We start from the raw sequence: 26,516 nt of genomic DNA on the forward strand, positions 1-26,516 counted from the left end.
CAGGGGTGCAGGGATGACAAAGGATTTTGTAGGAGGTTGGTTCCCTAGGATCTCTCAAGTGCAGCTCTGTTAGAACTTGGACCAGCCCAAGGCCTTGCTCAACAATTCTCTGATGTGTTTGATGGTGGAAGTCTGCAAAGTGTGGCTGCAGATCCCTTTGATGCTGGTTCTTGTGGAATTGAAGAAAAAGGCTTGTAGAGCTTGCTGGGATAATCTCGTGGGCGATCCCTTGGTTTCTTGGTGTTCTCTCTTTCAGTTTGAACCCCATGTCTCAGGGCTGTTGAGACATGCTAAAATATCATTTATATGCAAGAGACTCCTTACGTGTTTGGATGGATGAGTTGATTATGCTCTCCTTTTTGTTGTCTGGTTTTGAGATTGTTGAAAGAATCCATGTGTGAGTGAAGATATGAGGTTTGCTTGATCAGGTCTGAGTCAGTTAGCTCAAATTGTGAGTCAGCAGGATCTTCCAGAGTCAGCTATATGTTTGGTTTAGTCAGCTGATGCTATGAAAGAGTTGATCTTGTCTTGTTTGAAGCTTGTGAAGTCTGGGCTGACCATCTGAACATAGTCAGAAGTCAATCTAAAAGGTTGTGAGCTGGATGGTGGTCTAGGTCAGCTGAGGGTTGTTTTTCAGGTCAGAAAGGTGTTAGCCAAGGTCAACTGAATATCAGAAGAAGTCGGGTGAGAGTGTACAAGGATAGATATCTTTTTTTTTGGGTTGAAGGGACGTGATATGTCTGACTATCATATTTTCAATCAGTCAGTAGCAGTCAGATTGGCGGAATTGAAGGGGAAAAGAGCTCTAGGGTCAGCAAACAGTCAGCTCTGCTGTCAGCCTTGGATCTGTGGAGTTGAATCTTGGTGGGGTTTGAGGTTTTGGAGGTGTCAAAGGACACTGGGGTGTTGACATCTAACTCAAGGCTGAGTTAGCTGAGGTAGTTAAGTCAGATTTCAGTCACCAAGGAGTCAGTGAGGGAGGGCTGATAGATTCTGTGAGGTTCTGAAGCAAGTTTTTGAAGATAGTAGAGGCTGGAGAAACATTGAGGAAGCTTGGCGGACTAATTCTGACTAGGGTCATCAGTAGCTGTCCGATTTAGTTTTCAGTCAGCAACATGATCACCTGAGTGTTAGCTAGGAGCTATTCTAGTCAGCTGGTGGTCAAAGGAGGTCACCTGAGGATCTAAGAGTGAAGATCACTTGGGAGGACAGCTAGAGGAGTCAGCTCAATCAATTTGAGGGGTTTAGAGAGTATTCAAGTGTCCGACTGTGTCAGCTGAAGGACAAGGAACATCAGTTGAGTGGATTGGTACCTTGATTTGGTGTTTGTGCTGGTGTTGTGGTGTTATTTGAGAGAGCCCTCCCTATGGTGGTGTGTTCGAAAGGGCTATAGAGGCAGGTCTCCTCCGACACATCATTGTTTTGGTGCCCCCACTGAGGAGGGCTCTAAAGCACCCTTCAGTCTGTTTACAGATCTGATAAGTTTTCAGCTGTGGAGATGGCTGCCATGATGACCTATCATATGTTTCATGGTCATGATGGTGAAGATCCAGAGGAGTTTTTGGTAGGGATGGAATTGGCAGCCTTCACCTTTGGTAAGGATAGGGATGAAGATAAGTTGACATTGATGTCTATGTTGTTGAAGGGGGATGCTAAAAGGTGGTTGCAAGCATGGAGAGCCCAGCCAAATCAGGGTCAGGCATATGAAGACATTAAAGTGGCTTTGGTGTAGCATTACAAGCAGAGTGAATCCCTAGATGCTCTATGGTAGGAAATTCATAATTTAAAGCATAATCTATCTGATGTATTTGACAAGTTTGTGGATCGTTTTGAAGACCTGTGGGGAACATGGGACACTTCCCTAGGAACGGAGCACCTCAGCACCCACCTGTTCTGCTTCAGTTTATCCAATCCCTTCATGCAGATCTAGATCTCAGGAAGAAAGTGGAGCTGAAGAGGCCAGAAACTTTTAAAGAAGCCTTGAGAATTGCCAGAGAGAAGAAGTGGAAGCTCCAGAGTATGGCTCATAAGCAAAGGGAAGTACAGGCTGAAGAAAGGCCAGCCGTGCCCGGGGAGAGGAGTAAAAGGAGTTGCTCCAATAGTCCCAGTGGTTACTGATCAACTCATGCAAGGTATCAATCATCTGACTCAGCAAATGGAGAATCTGAACTTGAACCTATTGCAAGGAGATAGGAATGCCCCTAGGGTAGGAGACATGGATGGTTTGAGAATCTCCTCAGTGCCCATACCCCAGGAGGATGGGAGGTGATGTTTATCCTTTGGCACCTAGAAGAGAAGAAAGGCAGAATGCTAGGAGAGGGGAGGAGATGCCAAATCAATAGGTGCCACAGGTTCAGCAACAACCAAGAAATGAACCTAGACAAGGAGAAGTAAACTTGATTGGAGTGGATGAAGAAGCAGACATTTTAGCCAATAAAAGAACTAGAGGTGCAGAGATAGAGGATGAGCTAGGACCATCCAAGAGGAAGAAAGGAAAGCACGTGGAAGATCATCCTAAGGAGGGTAAGAAGAAGACCAGGTCTACGAGACGTATAGGCATGCAAGATTTTCCATTAGGTGTTCATAAGGAGGAATATGACCTGATGAGAGATCTTCAGCAGAAGGGACCTAATCTAACTTGGCCCCAGCCCTTGCAATTGTGTCCCAAACTTAGGAGGACGTGGAGTAAGTTGGTCAGCACAAGAGGCTCCAAGAAAGAGAAAAAGGGAGATCGGATTAATGTAGTGCAAGTGAAAGGAGATAAAGATTATTTGCCAGTTATAGATGCCTAGGTGAATAAGCACAGAGTCCCAAAAGTATATATATTGATGGTGGTGCTCAAGTGTGTGTGATGACCCAGCTGACAATGGAGGCTTTGAGACTGAAGGTTGGAGCACCATCTGAATGAATGGCAAACAATGCAAGGGTCAGATGCTTAGGAATTGTAAAGAAACTGTAGGCGACTGTTTTGGGACAAGAAGCTGAGCTACATGTACATGTGATGCCAGCAAAGTCAGAAGCATACTCACTAATTCCTGGGAGGCCATGGCTGATTGCAATGAGAGCAGGACAAGACTAGTGGAGGGGACATCTGATTTTGGGGTTGGACCAGCCTGTGAGGAGACTAGATATGATATGGCTAAGAGAAGGGAGCTGATTCAGGAGAGTAGTACATCAGAAGAAGAAGAAGATGAGGAAACCAGCTCTACAGAGGATTCGGAAACAGAGGAACTAAGTTCAAAGGATGATGGGGAAGAGGTCCACATGCTGGAGCCAAATCTAAACCTTTTGGGCTTGTCTATGCAACTATGTGCAGAAGTAGGACCAAAGGAGCCGAGTGTTGGTCTGCAAGAAGAGATGCTCATGAAGATGGAGAGCCAAATAATGTCGTCAAATTGTTCATCAGGAAGTGGTAACCATGAGTCATGTGAGAAAGTTGGAGAGGAGATGGAGAGGATTGTGTGTGATAATAATGTGGTAGACCCAGTGCAAAGTGTTGATAATGTGTTTGATGCTGAGCTTGATGATATCTTGGATTTTCATATGGATACCAAGCAGGTATGTGCTCCTTGTGTATGCCAGGAAGGTGATTTTGATGATGCCCATGAGGTGTTGGGCCTTGCTAAGACACAACAAGGTATGTGTGTGGGGTCTTATATCCATGGAAATGAGCCAGAGGTTGACGAAGAAGTGATGGAAATTCTAGATGATGCATTGGAGGGGCTTGTGAACCCTGGTATTTACACCATTGGCTTGGAGAGTGCTGAGAATGCAGTGGTGGAGGATGCACCTAAAGAGCTTGTGGAGAGTGATGTACAAGATAACCTTGTTTTTGGCTTCTTAGATGATGTGGTGGTAAGTATGCCTAAGGACTGGGACATGAATGATTTCTGTGAGAATAAGCCAGACATGGAGCTTGAGCTAGAAGTACAGGTGAATGGGCAGCATGCATGTCCCAGGATTGCTATGTTAAGGATCACATGTAACAGTCTGCCTTTGGTTGATGATGATGTTCGTGAAGATGTGGCTGACGTGTTGGATGCTCCTATGGACTCCTCTGATATGCTGAGTCAGAATGTTGAGGCAAGGTGATTCCATGGGATTTTATAAGAGCCCATTAGTGCTTGATGTGAGATCAATGATTATAGGTGGTATCTTGGACTTGCAGAGTAGTCAAGGAGGCGCTGTAAGCTGTGTTGATGAAGATATGATGCATGAAATGGCCATGAACATGTCGTTTGATCCAGGTGGAGAATCAACCAGTAGGAGTTGCAGTTACGTGCAATGTTTGAATAAGGTTTTGCCACAAAATAGTGGTTGAGCATGAATGCTCTAACCACAGGGGCTCTGCAAACTATGATGGGGGTTTTTTGTGCCCAATTTATATGCCTCCCAAAACCCCATGAATAAGAATAAATCATCGAGTATGGTTAGAACCTTAGGAATAAGGGGCTGTTGCATAAGGAATGGAGAGTTGTCGACAAGGAGAGGCGCATTGGAGGTTGGTGCCCTAGGATCTCTCAAGTGCAACTCTGTTAGAACTTGGACCAACCCAAGGCTTTGCTCAACAATTCTCTGTTGTGTTTGATGGTGGAAGTCTGCAGAGTGTGGCCACATATCCCTTTGATGTTGGTTTCTTGTGGAATTGAAGAAAAAGGCTTGTAGAGCTTGCTGGGTTAATCTCGTGGAGGATCCCTTGGTTTCTTGGTGTTCTCTATTTCAGTTTGAACCCCATGTCACAAGGTTGTTGAGACACGTTGAATTATCATCTATATGCAAGAGACTCCTTATGTGTTTGGATGGATGAGTTGATTATGCTCTACTTTTTGTTGTTTGGTTTTGAGATTGTTGAAAGAATCCATGTGTGAGTGAAGATCTGAGGTTTGCTTGATCATGTCTGAGTCAGTCGGCTCAAATTGTGAGTCAGCAGGATGTTCCAAAGTAACTGGAGTCAATTGTATGTTTGGTTTAGTCAGCTGATGCTATGAAAGAGTTGATCTTGTCTTGTTTGAAGCCTGTGAAGTCTGGGTCGACCAAACATATAGCTGGAGTCAGCTGTATGTTTGAACTTTGGTTTAGTCAGCTGATGCTATGAAAGAGTTGATCTTGTCTTGTTTGAAGCATGTGACGTCTGGGTTGACAATCTGAACATAGTCGGAAGTCAATCTGAAAGGTTGTGGGCTAGATGGTGGTCTAGGTCAGCTAAGAGATGTTTCAAGTCAGCCTCAGAAGGAGTCGGCTGAGAGTGTACAAGAGTAGATATCTTTTTTTTGGGTTGAAGGGAAGTGATATAGGGTTTTTATCTGACTGTCACATTTTAAGTCAGTCAGCAACAGTCAGATTGGCAGAATTGAAGGGGAAAAGGGTTCCAAACTTCCAAGGTCAGCAGACAATCAACTGTTGTCAGCCTTAGATCTGTGGAGTTGAATCCTCATGGGGTTGGAGATTTTGGAGGTGTCAGTGGACACTGGGGTGTTGAGATCTAACTCAGGGCTGAGTCAGCTGAGGTAATTAAGTCAGATTTCAGTCATCACAGCAGGGAGTCAGCAGGGGAGGACTGATAGGTTCTGTGAGGTTCTGAAGCAAGTTTTTGAAGATAGCTGAGGTTGGAGGAACATTGAGGAAGCTTGGCGGACATAATTCTGACTTGGGTCATCAGCAGCTATTTGATTCAGTTTTCAGTCAGCAACATGATTGGCTAAGTGGCAGCTGGAAGCTATTTTGGTTAACTGGTGGTCAGAGGAGGTCAGTTGAGGATCTAAGAGTGAAGATCAGAACTGCTAGTGGTCAGGACTGACTTGGGAGGATAGCTCGAGAAGTCAGCTGAATCAGTTTGAGGGGTTTAGAGAGTATTCAAGTGTCCAACTGTGTCAGCTGAAGGACAAGAGACATCAGCTAAGTGGATTGGTACCTTGATCTGGTGTTTGTGCTGGTGTTGTGGTGTTATTTGATAGAGCCCTCCCTACGGTGGTGTGTTCGGACGAGCTGTGGACACAGGTCTCTCGTGACACATCAACGCCACAAGTTAAAAACAATGAAAAAACAAAGCCAACTGGCCATCATCGATCTGAAGCAGATGGATGCTGTCAAACAAAGACTAACGCAAGGATTGACGAAAGTAGTGATAGCATGCAATCCTTACAGAATGAAAAACAATCTGATTTCTTGCATGCCATATTGTCCACAAAGCCCAATATCTAGTCTGGATTAGAAAGAGCCATGCATGATCCAATATAGAAGGCCACCTGCCAAAAAGCCAAAAAAAAATCTAGACAAGGAATACCCTAGGAATCTAAGTTTAAGAGGATGTGAAACTTGCTGAAGGAAAATTTTGGTCTCTGGAAAAGATCAAAGAAGATACATCACTGTTTCCTTTATGCAACGACAAGAAGGGTATTTCGCAGCAACTATGTGTCTTTTTTCAAGAAATTCTCCAACTGGGAGCACTCCCAACAAGCATCGCCATAAAAATAATCTAGATTTGAGTGGCAATTTACTATGCCAGATTTTCTTCATGTTTTGTTTCCACCCACGACCTGTCTTAGTGAGGAGCCAAATCTTAATAACTTGATCGACAAACCAAGGTGCATAAATAATAATCAACCTGTAGATCAAAGCAACCGAAACCTGAGAGAGAGAGAAACTAGGATAAGGTCCAAGATCAGCCCTATGGAAAATCCAATCGTCTATCCTTTCACCATCAGGAACAACCGTAAGAGGAGTAAAAGGCTTAAAGCCTTATATTGGACCTTCATTGCAGAATGTTCCAGAAGAGCAACAACCAGAAATGGTTAATGAAGCAGACGTGATAGAGCCTAAGCAGATCCTTCTACATCGCTGGAAGCATGGTTCTAGACGACGTTTCGCCAATTTTATGCAAAGTTCAAAGATCGAGGGACCCATGAAGCCGTTTGGCTAGATGAAGAATTCTTCCTAGAGGATCCACAGTTATTGGCAGACTATCTCGAAGCTATGAACCTACCGCCAAGCCAAGCAAGAGGGAATGTCACGTGCACCCATGCACTGTGGTACATAGTGACAAACTAGCTCATCAACAGTGCAAGAATCATGTACAGAAGTAGTACCTTTTAGGATTTATTTGTCGTATGCCGCGACCCCTTTGTGAGCCCAGTCTAGGACATGTAAGGCACAAGCTACGTAGGTCAGTCTACCCAGCCTGAGTGTCAGATCAGTCCTCTTAACCCACTGTGGAGAATTCAGCAAGTGTTCATCATTCAAGAGTATGTGGATGTCAGCCATAGCAGTAGATGCATTAGGAGCATGTAGTTGCACTTCATATAGAAGGGGCCAGCCCCAAGGCAGCCCCCAAGGTGGGCTTGCCTTGCAAGGGGGGTAGCCAAACCTTAGCCATACTTTAGGCTCAGCTGACCAGCCTTTGGGAGGCTATGGTGCAGTCGGCCAGACCCCTTGAGGTCTTGGGGCCAGTCAGCTAGGACTGGCACAGGCAGCCGACTGAATGGGAGATTTAATTAGGGTTAGAGTTCATGTGGGAGACATACACAGAGAGAACAAGGGAGAGAGAGAGAGAGAGTTGTGGGGATAAGTCAACTCACCAAGATGTGTGTGTGACTCCCCTATCACACATGTATATTGCACTAGTACACATAGTGCACTTAGTACATTAAAAGTACTAAGTGTACTATGTACTATAACTTATGGGCTTGTGCACACTATAAGGGTGGGCATTATGCCTTTACCCCAACAACCTCCCACTTAAAGGCAAAGTGCCCTTAAATGAAGGAAAAGAAAAAATCAGCATGTACATGATAATATACAAGGCCATATCAAGGCTGAAACTAGCCTCATCCAATGCCCATCAAGTGTCTGCAATGAGCAAACCGCTCCGGAGGCAAACTCTTTGTCAACAGATCAGCCGGGTTGTCATCCGTGTGAATCTTAACAAGCTGAATTTGCTTGTTCTCTATCACCTCTCTGATGAAGTGATACTTCACATCCACATGCTTCGTCTTTGCATGAAAGACAGGGTTCTTTGGCCAACGGAATGACACTCTGACTGTCACAATGCAACAATGGAATATCACCTGTATAGCCCAAATCAACCACTAACCGAGATAGCCATAATGCCTCCTTGCAAGCCTCTGTGGCTGCAATATACTCGGCCTCTGTAGTAGATAAGGCAGTGCACTTCTGCATCCTGGATATCCATGACACAGCACCTCCTGTGAATGTAAACACATAACCGGTAGTAGACTTCCGGTTATCTGGATGACCGGCATAATCCGAATCCGTGTAACCATGCACTAATGCATCCTGTTTGCCAAAACAAATGCACATATCCTGTGTGCCCTTCAGGTATCTCATGACACCTTTCACTGCTTCCCAATGCTTCTTGCCAGGGTTGGCCATGTATCTAGAAACCACTCCCACTGCAAATGCAATGTCCAGCCTAGTAGCAACCATGGCATACATGAGACTGCCACAAGCTGAAGCATACGGAATCTTGGCCATATCAGCCCTGCCACTATCTGACTGTGGGCTGTCCATAGCACTGAGTTTCACATATGGAGGCAAAGGAGTACTAGTCTTCTTCCCCCCGTCCATATTGAACCTCTGCAAAACTTTGCCAATGTATTCCTTCTGAGACAAATACAGCACATGCTGATTTCTGTCCCGAAGTATCCGCATACCTAAGATGTGATTTGCATCACCCAAATCCTTCATATCAAAGGTTTGATGCAGCCTCTTCTTCAAGGCATCCATCTCTTTACGAGATTTCCCGGCAATCAACATATCATCAACATACAAGATGAGGATCAATAGACTGCCATCCAAAGCTTTCTTGGTGTACAAGCAGTGATCTATGTCACTTCTCCTGAAATCCTGGGATTTCATGAATGTATCAAATTTATGATACCATTCCCTTGGTGCCTGTTTGAGCCCATAAAGACTCTTTTTCAGCTTGCATACAAGCTTCTCCTTTCCACTTACTGCATAACCCTCTGGCTGTTGCATATATATCTCCTCATGGAGATCACCGTGAAGAAAAGCAGTCTTCACATCCATCTAAATCAAGTCCAGATCATCATGTGCAACCAAAGCTAACACAGCTCTAAGTGTGGTCACTTTGACCACTGGAGAGAAGATCTCATCAAAGTCCACACCATATTCCTGCTTGAAGCCCTTAGCCACTAGCCTGGCTTTGTATCTTGGCTTTGCATCAGGTGCAACTTTGAGCCTGTATACCCACTTGCATGGCAAAACCTTCTTGCCTGTAGGCAAATGCACCAACTTCCATGTTCCATTTTTGAGCAGAGAATCCATCTCTGACTTCATGGCACGCTCCCAAAGAGCCTTGTCTGCCTTCTGTAAAGCCTCCTTATAACATGAGGGCTCCTCACAGTCAGTAAGCATCAAGTAGTCAACCCCTGGAACAAACCTGTCAGGGGCTCTGGAGGGTCTTGTGAATGACCATCATTTGCAGGTTGCTGTCCAGCCTGCATATCACCTATTGGTGGCTCCTGTTCCATGCCATAAGGCTGAAAAATCATGCCCGGTATCTCCTCTAACTGTGGCATATCCATAGGGATATCTTCTGCCATCTCTGGCTGTCCATTTGGACCATTTTCAGCACCATTTAAGGGCTGGTTTTCCTGCTGTAATGGCTGATTTACAGCCCTTGGTTGTTGTCCATGATGTCCATCATCATCAAAGATGACTCTGCTAGGCTCCTGTTGCCTTGCAGGCTCCTTATACATGCATGTTTCATCAAAAATGACATCATTGCTGCGTATAATCTTTCTATTCACGGGATCCCAAAGTCTATACCCCATTTCACCTCTGTCACCATATCCTAGGAATATGCATTTGTGAGACTTAGGATCAAGTTTGGTGCGCATTTCCCTGCGTATGTGCACGTACGCAACGCAACCAAACACTCTCAAGTGCTTGTATGACGGAGGCTTCCCTGTCCATACTGGCACTTTCCCACCAAGCCTCGTGTTCGGTGACCTGTTTATAAGGTGAACGGCTGTCATAACAGCTTCAGCCCAAAAACCATGAGGTAACGCAGCATGTGACAACATAGAACGGACCTTCTCCTGAATGGTCCTGTTCATCCTCTCTGCTGTCCCGTTTTGTGGAGGATCATAAGGAGTAGAGAGCTCCCTCTTGATGCCTTTAGCATCACAAAAGTCCTGAAACTGTTTGAACATATACTCTCCACCATTGTCGGAACGCAAAGCCTTCAGTGTTTTGCCAGTTTGATTCTCAACATGAGCAACAAACTTCTGAAACACTGAGAATGTATCACTCTTCAAACGAAGAGGATAAACCCACACCTTGCGTGTGGCATCATCAATAAAAGACACAAAGTATTTTGCCCCTCCCAAAGAAAGCTGAGGCATCTCACATACATCTGTATGCACAAGCTCTAACTCAGCATCTTTCTGTCCAAGAGCTTTCTTGTGGGGGCACTGGAGTTGTTTGCCATATATACAAGCTCACAAAACTGAAAACTTGAAAACTTTAGAGAAGGCAAGTAACCCAAACGAGACAATTGCTCCATTCCCTTGACACTCATGTGTCCCAACCGGCTATGCCACATAGAAATTTCCGGCAGCTCGGTTGCATTTACATTAGCATGGTGACAAACACCAGCATGCATGAAGTAAAGAGTGTCAACCTTAGAGCCTCTGGCAACAACCAGTGAGCCCTTACTAATCTTCCACTTTCCACGACCAAATGTGGTAACATAATCAGCATCATCAAGCTGCCCAGTAGAAAGCAGATTCTTCTTGATCTCAGGTACATGCCTGACATCATGGGGCATAGGCTGTGAGCCATCTGAAAACACAAGCCTCACATCACCTCTGCCAAGAATCTTGCATGCATGGTTATCACCCAAATAAACTACTCCTTCATTGCCAGCAGTATACCTGACAAACAAGTCTCTGCAACCTGTGACATGAAAGGAGGCACCTGAATCAATGATCCATGAGTGCATACCATGACCACCTGTAAGAAGTGAATGGGCATCAAGTGAAGACGTGAATAGGACCTCATCCTCACTGTCACGTGCATGTGACACATTGATTTCTTCAATCTTGACTCCACTTTTGCCCTTTGGCTTTACATCTTTGGCTTCATCTTTGTCTTTGTCTTTGCCTTTTCCCTTTTCCTTTTGATCATTTTTCCATTTGTAGCATTGCTTTTTAATGTGTCCCTTCTTGCCACAATAATGGCATTCCAAGTCCTTTTTGGTGCAGGACTTGCTCCTTCCCCGTTCTTGGCTTTTACCCCTTTGTTGGGATCTCCCACGTGCATTCATTGCATTGGACTTTCCAACAGAGTTGTTTTTCCTGTTCATCTCTTCTTGAAGAAGAGCACCCTCAACATCTGCATATGACAGCATAGCATTCGAATTGCTAGTGGCTGTCCTGAATGTGTCCCAACTCTCTGGCAAAGTGCATAACAAAAAAGTGGCTTTGAACTCATCGTCCATTGCCAACTTTTGATTTATAACTTGGCTGACAATACCATTAAACTCATTTAGATGGGCTGTCATAGACGCCCCTTCCTTCATCTGAAGACCTATGAGTTTCTTCAACCAATACTTTTTACTTGAGGCACTTTGCTGGGCATACAAGTCCTGCAATCTTTGCCACATTCCCCAAGCTGTCTTCTCTTCACGAATGCTGAAAAGTAAAGAGTCTGACACAGACAACATGATAGTAGATCTTGCTAGCTCATCCATATCTTCCCACTCTTCAGCAGTAAGAGAAGCGGGCTTTACACCCCTTTCTTTGATAGGCTTGTGCTGCTTTTTCTGGAGCAACACATTATAGCACTGGGTTTGCCAAATATCATAGTTATGTGAGCCTTCAAGCTTCTTGATGTGAAGCAATGAAGAGCTCTCACCCGTGGTTGCCATAGCAATATGCAACCTGTCAATGCCTGACTCCCTGCAAAAAGTGCAAACACTGCACCAAAAGCACACAAAGTGCTCACAGTTATTCTCCCAAGCTATGTCTCCCACTGCGGAAGCACAAATGCAACTCTACTCCCACTGTATGTGATGAAATCACCAAAATCTGGTTGCTGCAGATTTAGGACAGCACCTTAAATGTGCTCTGTTGCCCTTCCAAAGTACTGTACAACAGTACTAAGTGCTCACCAATGATGTACCAAACCTGTACCGGCAAGTACAGCAGCTGAAATTGAACTTTTTGCTCACTCAAATCAATGTGCAACCATGCCAAAACTTGCACAAAGCTGTGCCAAATCTGTACCAGCAAGTACAATAGCAATAAATGCTCTCCTGGCTGTCCAAATGAGTGAAAATCAGACTTTTACAGTCCCGAACACTGCATACAACAATCCCGAACATAAATTGGGCAAAAGCCCCTTGACTGCAAGCTGATTTCTGAGAATTCAAGGCATAAAAGTCTTGCCTGCTGCTTTGCCGAGCTCAACAAGCATAAAATCTTGAAAAGCCCCTTGATTTAAGATCAATTTCTGATCATACATGGTACATTGACGCACATGAAGGCATCCAGAGTCTTCACAGTGCTTCCCCCTGGCCACATATACATGCAATACATGAAAGCCCCTTGATTTACAGGCACATTGAGTGCTTGTCAGGCATCAACACATTGCCCAAAGCATCAACTGCGAGTGCCTGCATGCAAATCAACTTAATCGGCACAAAAGCCCCTTGATTTGCACTGCAATTTGCTGCAATTTTGCCCGAATGTGCGATTTCTCACATCATACAGCATGTATGAATGCTTAATTGCACAAATACATCAAAAGCCCCAAATTTCGACATCCAATTTCCTGCAAATTGATCCTGATTGTGACCAATGTCACCCAATTTTGCCAATTTCGCTCAAAATTTGAGCAATTTGGCACCTGTACCTGCTCAATTGATGATTGTACCTGCTCAATTGCAAGTCCCAAAAAAAAAATTGAAGCAAGATACCTTGTAATTTCTGATTTTTTGTTGCAGAAAAAGGGGTTGATGAATTTGGTGCTGCTATTGATGCTGTTGCTTGTAGGCGCACAGGCAACTAGAATTCGCACAAAGGCTCTTCACGACTGCCCCAGCCCTAGACCACGTGCTACGTTGGAGTTGGATACGTGGAACGGCGGGACTGCTTTGCTGAAGGTGACCAAAATGCAGGCGCAAGCGACGGGAGGTAGGCGGATACGTGGATACGTGGAACGGCGGGACTGCTTTGCTGAAGGTGACCAAAATGCATGCGCAAGCGATGGGAGGTAGGCACACGGAAAACACTCGACTTTTCCAGCTGCGCGCGAAAACTCCTCAAGGCGGGTCCTCAAGCTCCTCAACGCTGTCCCGGCTCGCTCACAGACTCTCCGCAGCCTGTCGGCTCTTGTCAAGTCGTAAAAGCCTTTGCTCCCGCCTATCCGCCTAGTAGCCAGTTGAACGCCCAACGGAGCTCTTACGCCTTGGCTTACGTGTCCGCCTGGTTGCTGTAGGCGCCTGACACGCCTGCCCTTCGTTACGCTACTGGCTGGAGTTTGAATGGGCAGCCCACGCTGGCTGGGCTGCCTACGCCCAGCTGTTGGGCAGCAGTTGAGCAGCCCACGCCTGTTGGCTGGGCAGAGAAAGGCGACCAAAAGAAAACGCAAGGCGACCCTCAGATCAGAATTCAGCACGACCAGTACGACTGCTCCACTGCTGAGTTAAGCTTAAGGCTCTGATACCAGTTGAATGGGAGATTTAATTAGGGTTAGAGTTCATGTGGGAGACATACACAGAGAGAACAAGGGAGAGAGAGAGAGAGAGAGTTGTGGGGATAAGTCAACTCACCAAGATGTGTGTGTGACTCCCCTATCACACATGTATATTGCACTAGTACACATAGTGCACTTAGTACATTAAAAGTACTAAGTGTACTATGTACTATAACTTATGGGCTTGTACACACTATAAGGGTGGGCATTATGCCTTTACCCCAACACCGACTAACATTTAATGTTAGTCTTGAGCAGTTGGCAGCTGACTAGCACTTAATGCTAGTTGTGAAACATTTGATGCAGCCGACTAACCTTTAATGTAAGTTGTAGACATTTTCTGCCAGAGCCGACAGGCTTTATGGGCAGCCGACTGGGCACCCTGAAGTGTATAAAAAGACAGGGTCAGATCAGTCCATAAATCATCAGATAAAAACCAAAGATTATCATCAGAGGTCAAGCATATGTGCCTACGCTCTTGCCTGTGCATACTTACAGTCCTACTTGTGCTGTCAACCCAAGGTAAAGAAGCTATATCTCTTCAGGCGTATTCAGCACACCTTCCCTCAGTCTCGGGCCGGTGTATTTCTCTCGAAGATACTTCAAAGTCCCCTAAAGCTTATGCACAGTTCTACCCAGCATTTGGCCACTTTGTCCTTGCGTTTGGAGGTCAATCAGTCAGTTTGTCCGCTCAGTCTTGTGGACACAGTTCAGCTTGTATACAGTTCTCCAAAAGAAGAAATAAAGCAAATACTTCTGCTTGCAGGGGGGGCCTTCAATCGGTAATTCAAGACCCCATCTGGTATCGTCTCTACTACATCTCTTTCAGATTCAAGTATGTTGTTTTAAAGGATTGCTAAAGAATCACTAAACTTGGGTTTAAAGAAAGGCTTCGTTGTTTCACATGGTCCTAGCTTGGCGCATGCTACATTGGTATCAGAGCTTGGGACGTGATTCAACTAGACAACCTAGGGTGAGGGCATCCAATGGATGGTAAAGCTGACATCGGGAAAAACCACTCGCCCATCCACAATGGCATCAAGCTCCGAAGACATCACTAAAGACGAAGAACCATTCAAAGAAACGCTTCCGCAAAAAGAAGACAAAGACAACCAAAAGCTAAAGGAGTAGATACGGCAACTCCAGATTCAACTCGAAAGAGTGCAGATGGAAAAAAACTAGCAGAATTACAGGCAACCTTGGCCGAGCAAGAGACAACAATAGAGAAAGCCAAATGCAAGGCCAAAGAGGAGCGATTGCGGACGTAGCTCGAAGCGAAGGTGAACCACGAGCGACAAGCTCGAGAAGACTCGAGGGACCAATTCCAACAGACACTCCGGACTCTGTTAACTTCTTTCCACCCTTCTCAATCCTCGACAATCCCAGCCATAGCCTCGACAACAGTTATCCGTGCCTCACCAAACTTCACAAAGTACGACGACGAGTACCACCAGTTTGTTGCCCACTTTCCTCTTTCAAAAATCACAGAAACCCAAGACAAAGTCCATCTGACGGCTCCACACCTCACGTGTGCTGCAGTTACTTGGTGGCAACATTGGTCCCATTTGCACATAGATTCGTACACGGGCTTACCGGACTATGATTGGGGCACTTTTGTGTCAGATTTGAAGACCAGGTTTCTACCTCCACAGTACATGACAAATCTTGAAGATGAGTTCTACAAACTCACCCAGAAAGGTTCCCCTGTGCTCACCCACTCCAACAAGGTGATCACATCAGCTCAACAGTTGGGGAAATCCGAGGAGGAGAAGCTCAAGCAGTTCTTTTGGGGATTGGATCCAAACATTCAGTTCCCCGTTCGAAATTTTGAACAACTAAGTGGATGTGACCTGGCACCGCAAAGATCGAGAAATCACATCATAGTCCGGAGGAAGCTTGGTGAGGATAAGTGTCACGTGCATCCCGCACTTGGATGCCACGTAGACATTTCTGTACAGAAGGTGCAAGACCTGGGATGGTAAACTGGTCCCACGTGAGCCCAGTCCGAGATGAGTCAGCCAGGGATCCATCTCAGTTGTCCGAGGTCAGGTGTGCATTGTCCTGCACAGAAGTCCAAGGTCAGGTGTGTACTGTCCTGCACATGAATCAGTGCCAGTCCGCGCTGTGAGTCTCCCTCTAGAATGATGTCAGTGATTCTGTGTATCTGGTATGGTACCGGATGCCAGATCATTGTGTAGATAGTTAGGGTTTGCTTTTAGGAATAGGGGCCAGCCCATAGGGCTACCCCAAGTCTTAGTGTGGGCATGGGAATAGTGTGAAACCACCCCCATGAGGGCCAGGAAGGCACTGGCTGAACCCACCAGCCATGGAGGGGCTGTAGGACAGCCCTAGGGGCAGGCTAAGGGCAAACATTCCGGAGATGCAGCCTTTGTATGGCTGTAGGGCAGGTATGGGGCAGCCCATACAAGCTGCCTAGCCCCCATACTGTTTGCAAAACAATGTCCAGCCCATGTAGAAGCATGCGCCTGATGCCCAGCCAGCCAGGAAGAGATGCGCAGATTTTATGGAAATTTTCCAACATTTAATGCTGATTTGGGCAGAGATTTCTCAGCCAAGAAAGGTCAAGATTTCTGTATTTTCTTTTCAGATTTACATCATTCTAATAAAGCAAATACACCATTCGTGGTGGGGGCCCTACAAAGGGTATTTGGGACCCAATACTATGTCCTCTCCTCTCTCCCTCTCTCTCTCTCTATTTTCTGCACATCTTCATTCAGTTTTGTGCGTTAATTCCGTCGTGAAAAGTGTGCTGATTTTTTAGCATTGAAGTTACCGATCTCCCCCAAAGCTTCCGCATGTTACAATAAGAGCAACCAGCTGAGAAGAGGACAAAGCAGCACCCATAGCCAGTAACTGGTCATGGATAACCTTGGCCTTCATGAGAAAAGACTGCATGGAATTTCCTTCAGGAAATAACAAACCGTAGAGCTGTCCCTACAAGGTAACTGCCCTCATCGATGAATCTTGTGCAAAGAGATCCTCCAACTTTGACCATACCTGATGAGCACTGGAGAGAGTTTGCACGGCCAGTGAGACCTCCTCGGTGATGGTCCACACAAGCACAGAATGCACCTTTGAGTCCCAATTCTCCTAGTCTTGTAATTCCACAGCAAATTCATCCTCCTGATCCCGAGTCCACCTCTTGGAGTTTTGAGGGCGCTCGGGCTTCCTTTCAGTGGGCTGAACAATGTCCCACAAACCCTTGTGGATGAACCAGACCCGCATCTAAAGCTTCAATGAGCGTAGTTGGGTCCTTTCAACTTGTCATCTTTGCTCGTACAGGGGGGAGCCATATCCACAGCAGCAAAGAACAAATCTCAGCTCTCAAACGCTTCTCTCGAGTGCTTTCCAACGAAGCAAGGCACGAGGAACAATCAGTCCCCCTCTCAAACCATGGAGAGAAAGAGGCGAGACAACAGCAAAACAGTCCAAAATCCACCGGGAACCTCCTACCAGAAGGGCAGAGACTCGTGGAGGAAGAAGACAATGCAGGGCCACTTGTCTGGTAGCACCAAATGCAAAGAACTCACCAAAAACGGATGCCGGTGCAGAAAACACAGCCACGACTCCACCTTTTACCTCTATAGAAGAAAACGCAGCCAAGTGAACTGGCCGGATTGCCTCTGTAGGAGAAAACGGAGCCACCAAAACTGGCCTACAGCAAACAGCCGGCTGGCTGGACCTGAAAACGCAGCCACTGTTGTCACAAATCTGCAGCCGGGAGAGATGTGGAGAAAAACACACAGCAAAAGGAGGGAAAGGTGGGCAAATTTGCAGAGTTTGGAGCAGCCTGGACCTAAGCGTATGATACCATGAAGGAGATAGCACACGCGGAAGCATAAACAGTAAACATATGAGAGAGTGCAAAGGAGATAAGAGAGAGTTGGACAAGATCACCTTTTTTATAACAGCAGTAAAGCTTTACAATGGCAATGGCCAGCAATTGAGTGTTGAACCATGTGCAAGGGAAATGGATGAAGAAGTGAATAATGGGGAACTCCTTATATAGTGCATCAGTGAGCTGGCCGACTACCTCTAGGGCTGGCCAACTACTCACAGGACAATTAAATAGGAGAAATACAATAAAATGCCCAGATAAATGGTAAAGCCCCAAAACACTGAGATGTACAATTCTAACAATTTTTCCCCCATAAGCACAACATCTACTTCCATACTAATCGATTCAAGGGTTGGTTTATTCGTGTCCCACAAAACACAATATTTATTACGATTACCCATGACATTGGGGGGCAGATAACTGTGCTGAGACTTTGCGCCAGGAAGAGCAACACAAAAAACGACAGGGAAACCAACGACTTCCACCGAAACCGGACAACAATGCCACACAAGCGCCTGATAGTCAATTGTAGGGGTCCATGGTAGCACATGGACCATCTGCTAACCATTCATAAAAACCATGGGTTGCATGGTAGACACCTTCTACATGTAATCCCGAAAGCATCGTGTTTAACCACTGCCTAACATCTTCTGCAAAGGGCACCAGGACCGGAAAGAAGAATATCACAGCCAGTTTAGAGAACTTTACTTTGGGAAGAACTACATTCTTTGGGATAGTGCACTTTAGTGTGGGTTTAGGCTTCTCCCCTAAAAATCCTAATGCAGGACATCGTAAAGAAACTGCATAGAAGATCCTCATGCCTTGGCTTCTTGGGATCGTGTTATCAATGGATTTCTCATGTCTTCTTTCGTAGTGAATTACCTATTCATGTGTATCCATGACGCGAGAAGCTCACACATGGAAATGATCTGACACGCACACACACACACTCTCAAACAGATCACCAACTGGAACACACACACACACACACACACAAAAAAAAAAAAAGCCTTGAAGCTGAGAAGAAGCAGAGGCCGCTGTGAACAAGATTAGGTGACCAGCAAGTGGAAAGGGATCAGCTGCCTCTTTGGTAGGATTAAGAGGGATGCTATCATTTCTTTTGGTTCTATCATTTGGTTGACACAGTCTGGGTCTCAACTGAGGTTCGAGCGGACTGACAGGAGCTTGGCCATTATGGTTAGGCAAGGAGTTGCTCAGCAGTGTTGTCTTCAGGATTTGCCACTTTCACACTTTGTCCCTCCGGCACAGAGGTTAGACAGTTCTTGGGAGATTATTGCTAGCATCTCAGCCTGGAATATCTGGAAGGCTAGATACACTGAGGCCATTGAGGGTACTCCCGTTCTTGTTTCTCAGTATCTTTGCAGGATTTGGAGTGATATTATTCACACCATAATGGCTACCTAGGCCAGAATCCAGAGATCTTCGAGGGCTGCAAAGAGGAAGCGCACCCAGTTTATGAGAGTGGGACATTGGTATCTTTTTCACATCCTCTCGTTCGGGACCCTATTGGCAACACAAGGCTCCTGATTGGTTGAGATCTCCACCTTGCTTGGTGTGAAATCTCCATTTTGTAAAAAAATTCATACTTAATTGAAGTCTCCTTTCTGGGGGGGGGGGGGGGGGGGGGGGGGGGGGGAGGAAAGGGAAGGGATCAGCTGCATAAGAACATCCAGCAAGAGCAAGAAGAGGTGACTTCCCACTACAAGAGCCGGCGACAACAATCAACAAGAAGCAACAAGAAATACGGTTTTCAGGAAAAGGTCGCTTCCCCAGTAGAAAGGCTCCTCCCGCCCGACATAGACAAGCGCTAGGATTAGGGTTTCAAAGGGGAAACAAGAACACGAAGCAGTTGGCTGTTCAATTCGACACACTAAGCTCACTCGACTGAAACACACACACACACGCATGCACATGCAACTGCACACACACACACACACACACAAAGCTCACTCGATTGGAACACACACACACACACACGAGCGTTGCAACCTGCAGGAAGTAGGGAAGCGAAGGAGAATCTAGAAACGCCACCCCCCCCCCCCCAACACACACACTTTTTTTTGTGGAGCCTTACATTATTAAGGATTGTATGGTACATTCATAGCTGTCCCAAGGTGGGACACCTACTACACAGATATCAAAAACAGTGGAAAAACACTTCCAGGTGTTGAGAGGAAAGATCTCCGAGGTCAAAGGAATCTCATAGTGAAAGGTAAAGAGACCTCCTAAAAAAAGGGAAGCATATGATCTCCTTATGGCAGAAAATCAGCTGAGTTCGTGCATGGTAGATCGTCCACAAAGCCCAGTATCTGGTCTAAGAAAGGAAAAGCGATTAATCTGGCAAGGGTGAAAAAGGCGGCCAAACATCCAGAAGAATTTCCCGAAGTTGTTGGGAAATCGCAATCTCAAGTGCCCTTATAGTTTGTCCAAGCGAGCACGAGAAGAGGGGCATCTCCATAACAAATGAATAACTATCTCTCGGCAATGAGAACACCTCTTACAAGAGGCAGAGGTGCAATGTTTCTCGTAGCTAAGAAGATGCCAACCGGGAAAGCACCCACAATCCATCTCCACAAGAAAAGTCATCGTTTGAGAGACAATTTACTCTTGCAAACTACAATTAAAGAGGTCTTCCACCAACGAAGAGGTTTGTTTACATGCCATAAATGTGTTTGTATCCAAGGTGAAGGAAGCAAAATTTTATAATCTCTAGCTGCCGTGAGGTGATGGAAAGAGAAAGGAGAGTACCCTAGAAGTTGCCTATCAAATTTCCAGTCTTTTAATCTTTCCTCATCCTCAAGTGGAGGCACCCGCTAGAAATCTTGCAATATAGAACTTAATTCATGACATGCATACCTTTGATGCATACCCAGATTGTATCTTTTGACAGCCTCTGGAAAGGAGATTACATTGCCTTGCACCAAAGTTGCAGAGGAAGTATGCTTTTATGGGATGTAGTGCAGCCAATGAATGCTAAAAAGCCCTACACCAATGAATACTTTTATAGAACTTAATTCATGACATACATACCTTTGATGCATACCCAGATTGTATCTTCTGACAGCCTCTGGAAAGGAGATTACATTGCCTTGCACCAAAGTTGGAGAGGAAGTATGCTTTTATTGGATGTAGTGCAGCCAATGAATGCTAAAAAGCCCTACACCAATGAATACTTTCTTTTCGCAAAGAATTGCCTCTATCTGGAGGTCTACCTCACCAAGAAAGTTGACAAAGAAGCATTTTCTAGTCACATATAAGCTTAGTGGAAAAAGGGCAGCTCACAATCCGGCCTTCAAATTGTCACGTGCATGCCCGTGCCATGGCTAATCATATGCATGAACAGTCTTAGTCCCTAATTATTCGGCAATTAAGTCAGCATCTATGTCATCATCAACATTAACAGCATCATCATCATTATCAGCATTAACATCATCAACATCATCATCATCCACAACCTCATCATGTAACATTGGTATCAAAGCATCTAGGGTAACCAACCTCAGTGCAATCTAGAGCACATAGTATCTCCAGAACATGAGAATATTGTGCCCTCCCACCCCAGACTAGCTAGAACACATGGTCTTTCTAGTAAGCCGACCTGATGCGCGATGAAGGTTGGGTGGGAGTGGCTTACTAGAATGACCATGCATTCTAGCTAGTCCAGGGTAGGAGGACATAATATTCTCATGTTCTGAAGATACTACATGCTCTAGACTACACTGAGGTTGGTTACTCTAGATGCTCTGATACCAATGTTACATGATGAGGTTGTGGATAATGATGATGTTACGGTGGCTGATAATGATGATGATGATGCTAATGTTGACATGTATGTATGATATATTGTGAAGTATGTATGCATTTTATGTGCGTGTTTGCATGTACATTGTAAGTGCATATGTATGCATGCATGTATGTACATTGTATGTTCATATAAGCATGTGCATATGTATGTATGTATGTACGTATATGTGTGTGTGTGTGAGTGTACATATATATATATATATGCATATACATATACATATATATATATACATGTATGCATGCATGTATGTATGTACATTGTATGTTCATATAAGCATGTGCATATGTATGTATGTATGTACGTATATGTGTGTGTGTGTGAGTGTACATATATATATATATGCATATACATACATATATATATATATATATACATATACATAAGTTTGTGTGTATTGTATGTATGGTGCATAAGTTTGTGTGTATTGTATGTATACTATCAATTATGTATTGTGTGTATGTTATCAATTATGCATTGTATGTATGTGGTTATTTATGTATTGTATCTATGTTATCATTTATGTATGTATGTATGTTATCATTTATGTATTGTATGTATATTGTCATTTATATACTGTTGTTTTGTATGTATGTTTGTTTATGTGTGTCATGCGTGTATACGTACATCCACATACACCACATACTGTAATTAACCTGGACAAGAATGTCGCCGATTTTTTCTCGAGCAATGCCTGTTCCCAAAATAGCACCAAGAAAATCGCTGTGCACAGCTGGATCAAACATAAAGTCTCCCAAGATGCTGAAAAAGGAAGATATGAGCTTATATCAAGCATTGCGCATAGAGCAAGTAATGACATGCCTCTTACATTGTGCCCCACCATGGTTAAAAATCAAATTATGACAACAATACAATTCACTTGTTGCTACAAAATAAGGAGGGCCTTCAAACCTGAGTGCTGCAACTGCATCTGGATATCCAACATCATCCTTCTCGACGCTTGCAAAAATTGCATCCTTGTGCCCTAAAGAAAGCCGACAACGTTCTGCCTATCCTGACAGAAGAAGCAAAGGTACAAACATAAAGGTCATCTCACATTAACTTGATGAAGGTTTTGCCATTGGCTACATGACTGGAAATGAAAAGAAGGCTTTACCTGAGGATAGCCTCCAGACACAACCACACCAACATCTGTGAGACGCTTCAACACTTTAAGAGCATCACTAATGGCCGGAGGTGTCAGAAAGTCAGAATGAGTCACCTCCCATCTATCAGCTGCCGTTTTTGCCTGTGTACACAGATAGGCAGCACTTTCATGGATGCAAGACTGCTCAAAAAAGGATACCACACGTAGCCTTCTCAAAAACAAAAGGTGGATTGTGGTAAAGCACAGAAGCATGAAGAAAATGTAAAGCCATGCAGCTAAAAAGGAATTTGTATAGAGGCATTTGTACTTGTACTCAACCTTGTGATTGGTACAGTACTTTGCATACAACACGTGTACCATATGACGTACAAAATGCAGAAGCTTCTACATAAGTTTTGAAGTTCATGTTTGTCCTAGACCTTATTAGGCACCTTGTATGTAACATGCAACTGGCTAGATCGTGTAACACACAGCAAGACCTTTATACCTTTATGTAGTGAGCATGAACAATCCACTTAAATCGTTTATACACAAGAGGTAGAACTGAAGAGAGAAAGAGAGCAAAAACGACACCAGATTGGGTCCCAATATACCACTAAAGGGCCCCCTCCCACAACCACCTTTATTACTTTGGAGAACTGTTAGAATGCAGAGAACTTACTGAGAATTGACTGACAGAGACTGCCAAATGCAAGGACGTTGTAGACCGGATGTCTGCTGAACCATCAAGCGGTTTGAAGCCACTTCTAATACCCTTATGCACACCCAGATCTGCTGAGGGAGATTCACTACTGAAGGCTGACTGCTGAAGCAATCTTCGGGGGGGCTGCCTATTGACTGAAGCACTAGGTGCATGTAAAAGACCAAGGTCTTTAAGTATACATATCTGCACTGTTGCAGATGCGCTTCCTATTGCTGTGACTGACTGCTTGTTACAGGTTGCCCATGCTGGCCGACTGGTATTGTAGGGCCTGAAAGGCTGCCGAATGGAGATAGGACTGCCCCAAGGCTTGGCCAATGGGCTGGCCTGCTTTTCCATGCTTTGTAAATGCACCTAAGGGACTGACTTCACATGCCCTAACCTCAGATGACCTAAATGCTTGTTCTCCAAGTAGGTTAAGGAACTAACCCTGACATCTAAGACTGGGAAACTGACCTACGTAGCTCATGCCTGACATGTCCTAGACTGGGCTCACAATGGGGTCACAACAAACGACAAATATTCCTAAAAAGGGTACTAAATTTTTGTATAAGAATAATATTGTTGATGAGCTAGTATGTCACTTGCACCTCAGTGCATGGTGCATGTGGCATTTGTCACCATTTGGTCCATCTCCATTTCTGGAGCCACTTCTATGGGACTGTCACTCCATAGAGCAGCCAGATTTGTACCATGTTCACATGTGGCCAGGCCAGTGTGCCCCATGTGAAAGGGTCAGTCATTTGGTGTCACATGGACGGGAACCAGTTGTGTGCCACCCGTGTGTGACCAGTAGTGTGCCATATGGACGGAGTCTGTTTGCTGCCACCCATGTATGACCAGGATTGCGTCTTATCCATGGGACAGTCACCCCATGGTAGGACTGATATTTGTGCCGACCTTGTCTATGGGATTGTCACTCCATAGGAAAGACCTGTGCTAGGACTTGTGTTTTGCCTATGGGACAAGACTTCACATTTCTGTCGCGCCAATTTTGTGCCCGACAAGAAATCTTTGTACAAGTTTCATGAAAGGGAGATTTCGTCCATTACATGTGCACGTGCAGTTATGTTTGCATGCATAAACTTGTTTTCGCATGACTTGTTCTCGTGTGTTTGCCTGCTATGTTGTGCCAGTACACTGGACAGGGACGCTCCCAGTGTACCGTGGGTGTGCTGTGGTGTGGCGTGTGAACAGGTGGTAAGTATTACCCTTTCTGGCCTTTTCAAACGTAAAATCCTTCAAGTAATGTCAACCTTAATAATTATAAGGTTGGGTGTTCACACACATTTAAACATTGGCTGGACATTTGCTCTCATGTGGGTGCCCAACATCATTAATAACATTTATAGTTATTATTGCATGAAGTAATTCTTCTTCCCCCACACGTGGATGGTCGGTGGGAGTGTGATTGAAGGAAAGTACCCACCTTGTTATTAGCAACCTATACCCGCCTTGTTATTAGTAGCCTATACCCGCCTGTTGTACCTCATTGCGCCTCATGTAGTTGCTGTACCCGCATGTTGTACCCGACTACATCTCTTGTACTTGTACCCGCCTATTGTACCTGGCTGCACCTCCTTTACTTGCTGTACCCGACTGTACCTGCTATACCAGCAATACTTGCTGTACCAACAGTACCTGCAATACCTACTGTACCTGCTATACCAGCCTGTTCCTACTGTACCAACCTGTACTTGACTGTACCCTCAAGTGTACCAATTGCTTTCCAACATCTACTGTTGCCAAGATCTGCCTACAATTTGGGAGTGCAAGAAAAAAAGGGGATGAGCTTCTCTCCTAGGAATTGAATTTGAATATTTGTCAGGTATTAATGTTTGTATTTTTCAGATTCAGTAATAATTAAAATTAAATGTTGTTTAAACAAGTTTTGTCAAGCAAAATAGCACACCCTATTGCCTTCATTAAGTAAGGCCATCAAGACGGTGACTTTTTCCCATGATTACCCTGACCACGTCCTCATATTTTGGAGGAGCCAGTGAAGGTCATTTGGGGTATGAGGAAAACATGGAGCAAAACTCATTCAGGAGCACCAGATATTGCTCCCTCCGCGGTGTTTCACCTTGCCAGGCGTTAGTACGGGCATGCCGTTGATGCACGGTTCCGGGAGACCAGTGAGGGCAGGTGTTCACCCAGTGAATGTGGGAGATTACCTGTGACTTGGTCTACTCCGACAACCAATTCTTCACCGACAACGTCTCATTGTTTACTAGTTGTATTCACTCCTTGTTATGGAGAAATCTAGCCTAGGGACGTGAACACTTGTACAAATAAATACTCCAAGAAATACAACAGTATTGAGGGGGGGGGGGGCTTTCCAGCCCCGGTGATGGTGTCAAGTGTTCTTTGTTATTTTCAGTTTTAATGTTACAAGTGTTGTCCATTGTTTGACTTAGCTAAGTGATCTAAAATATGTGTATCCTATCTTCCGATTTGTCAGGCCTCCTGTAGGAAGCGGTTACATTCGTATCAGAGCTAGGTCGTCTCTCTTTCTCAAGAGGAGACAGTGTTTTGAGATCGAAAGCAAATACAGACACTTGACTCAAAGGGTAGCTAAGGCAACCCTTTGGAAGTGCCAAATTCCAGATGCCAGTCCAGTGCTTCTCATGATTTCAATGCATTGCTTGAAAGGCACAACCTCTTGAGAGAGGTTATGACAGTGCATTCATGGGATAGCCATCCCGTGGAAAAGAGCCTGTGCATGAGGATGAGCCCAAGGCATTGAGGACTGAAGTCTATGGCTCGTGAAGTGGGCAAGAAGCCAAGGGAGTTGGCACTCTCCTATCTTATCCGCAAGGGTGTTCTCAAAGGAGGAGAGAAATTCAAGAATCCACCTCATTTGAAGCAGGGAGACCCAGCATCTCAACGGTTAAGGTCTTTTATACACAAGGAAGAGGTATCAATCACTTCTCGCCATGCATCTACTCCTCTTGGGACAGGAGGCAACAAGTATGTGCATGTTGGAGCTAGTGGGCGACATGATGGCCTTGTGGATTCAAAGGATGTATATCATGGAGAGAGTGAGTTGTCTCGTGGTGAGACATTGCATAATTTGGGGAGGTCACATGCATTTGGGCCACAGATTCATAATTCACATGCCACGTGCCTCGTGAAACATCTTTGGTTGCCCATGAAGCCCATGTAGAGAGGGCTGCCCTTAAATAGCCAAGCATCAGGATATTGTGACATGATTGCAACCTCCAAAATGAACTTCACAAAGTTTTGGGGAGGTCACATGCATTTGGGCCACAGATTCATAATTCAC

The 26,516-nt window shown here is 45.0% G+C and overlaps 1 protein-coding gene across 1 annotated transcript in view; it reads right to left on the reverse strand.

The window, feature by feature from the left end:
• The window catches only part of LOC147637140 (RNA-binding S4 domain-containing protein), a 51,054-nt gene that overhangs the window by 10,407 nt on the left and 14,131 nt on the right, over window positions 1–26,516 (reverse strand). Inside the window, exons 3-5 of the mRNA XM_086800744.1 lie at window positions 22,540–22,671; window positions 22,335–22,432; window positions 22,079–22,184 (exon numbers count right to left, since the gene is read on the reverse strand). Of these exons, the coding sequence (XP_086656870.1) occupies window positions 22,079–22,184; window positions 22,335–22,432; window positions 22,540–22,671 (336 nt within the window). The remainder of the gene's footprint in view (window positions 1–22,078; window positions 22,185–22,334; window positions 22,433–22,539; window positions 22,672–26,516) is intronic.

The sequence above is a fragment of the Cibotium barometz genome, chromosome 7 (genome assembly GCF_041138505.1).
Source record: "Cibotium barometz isolate CiBa-2024 chromosome 7, ASM4113850v1, whole genome shotgun sequence".
Lineage (NCBI taxonomy): Eukaryota > Viridiplantae > Streptophyta > Polypodiopsida > Cyatheales > Cibotiaceae > Cibotium > Cibotium barometz.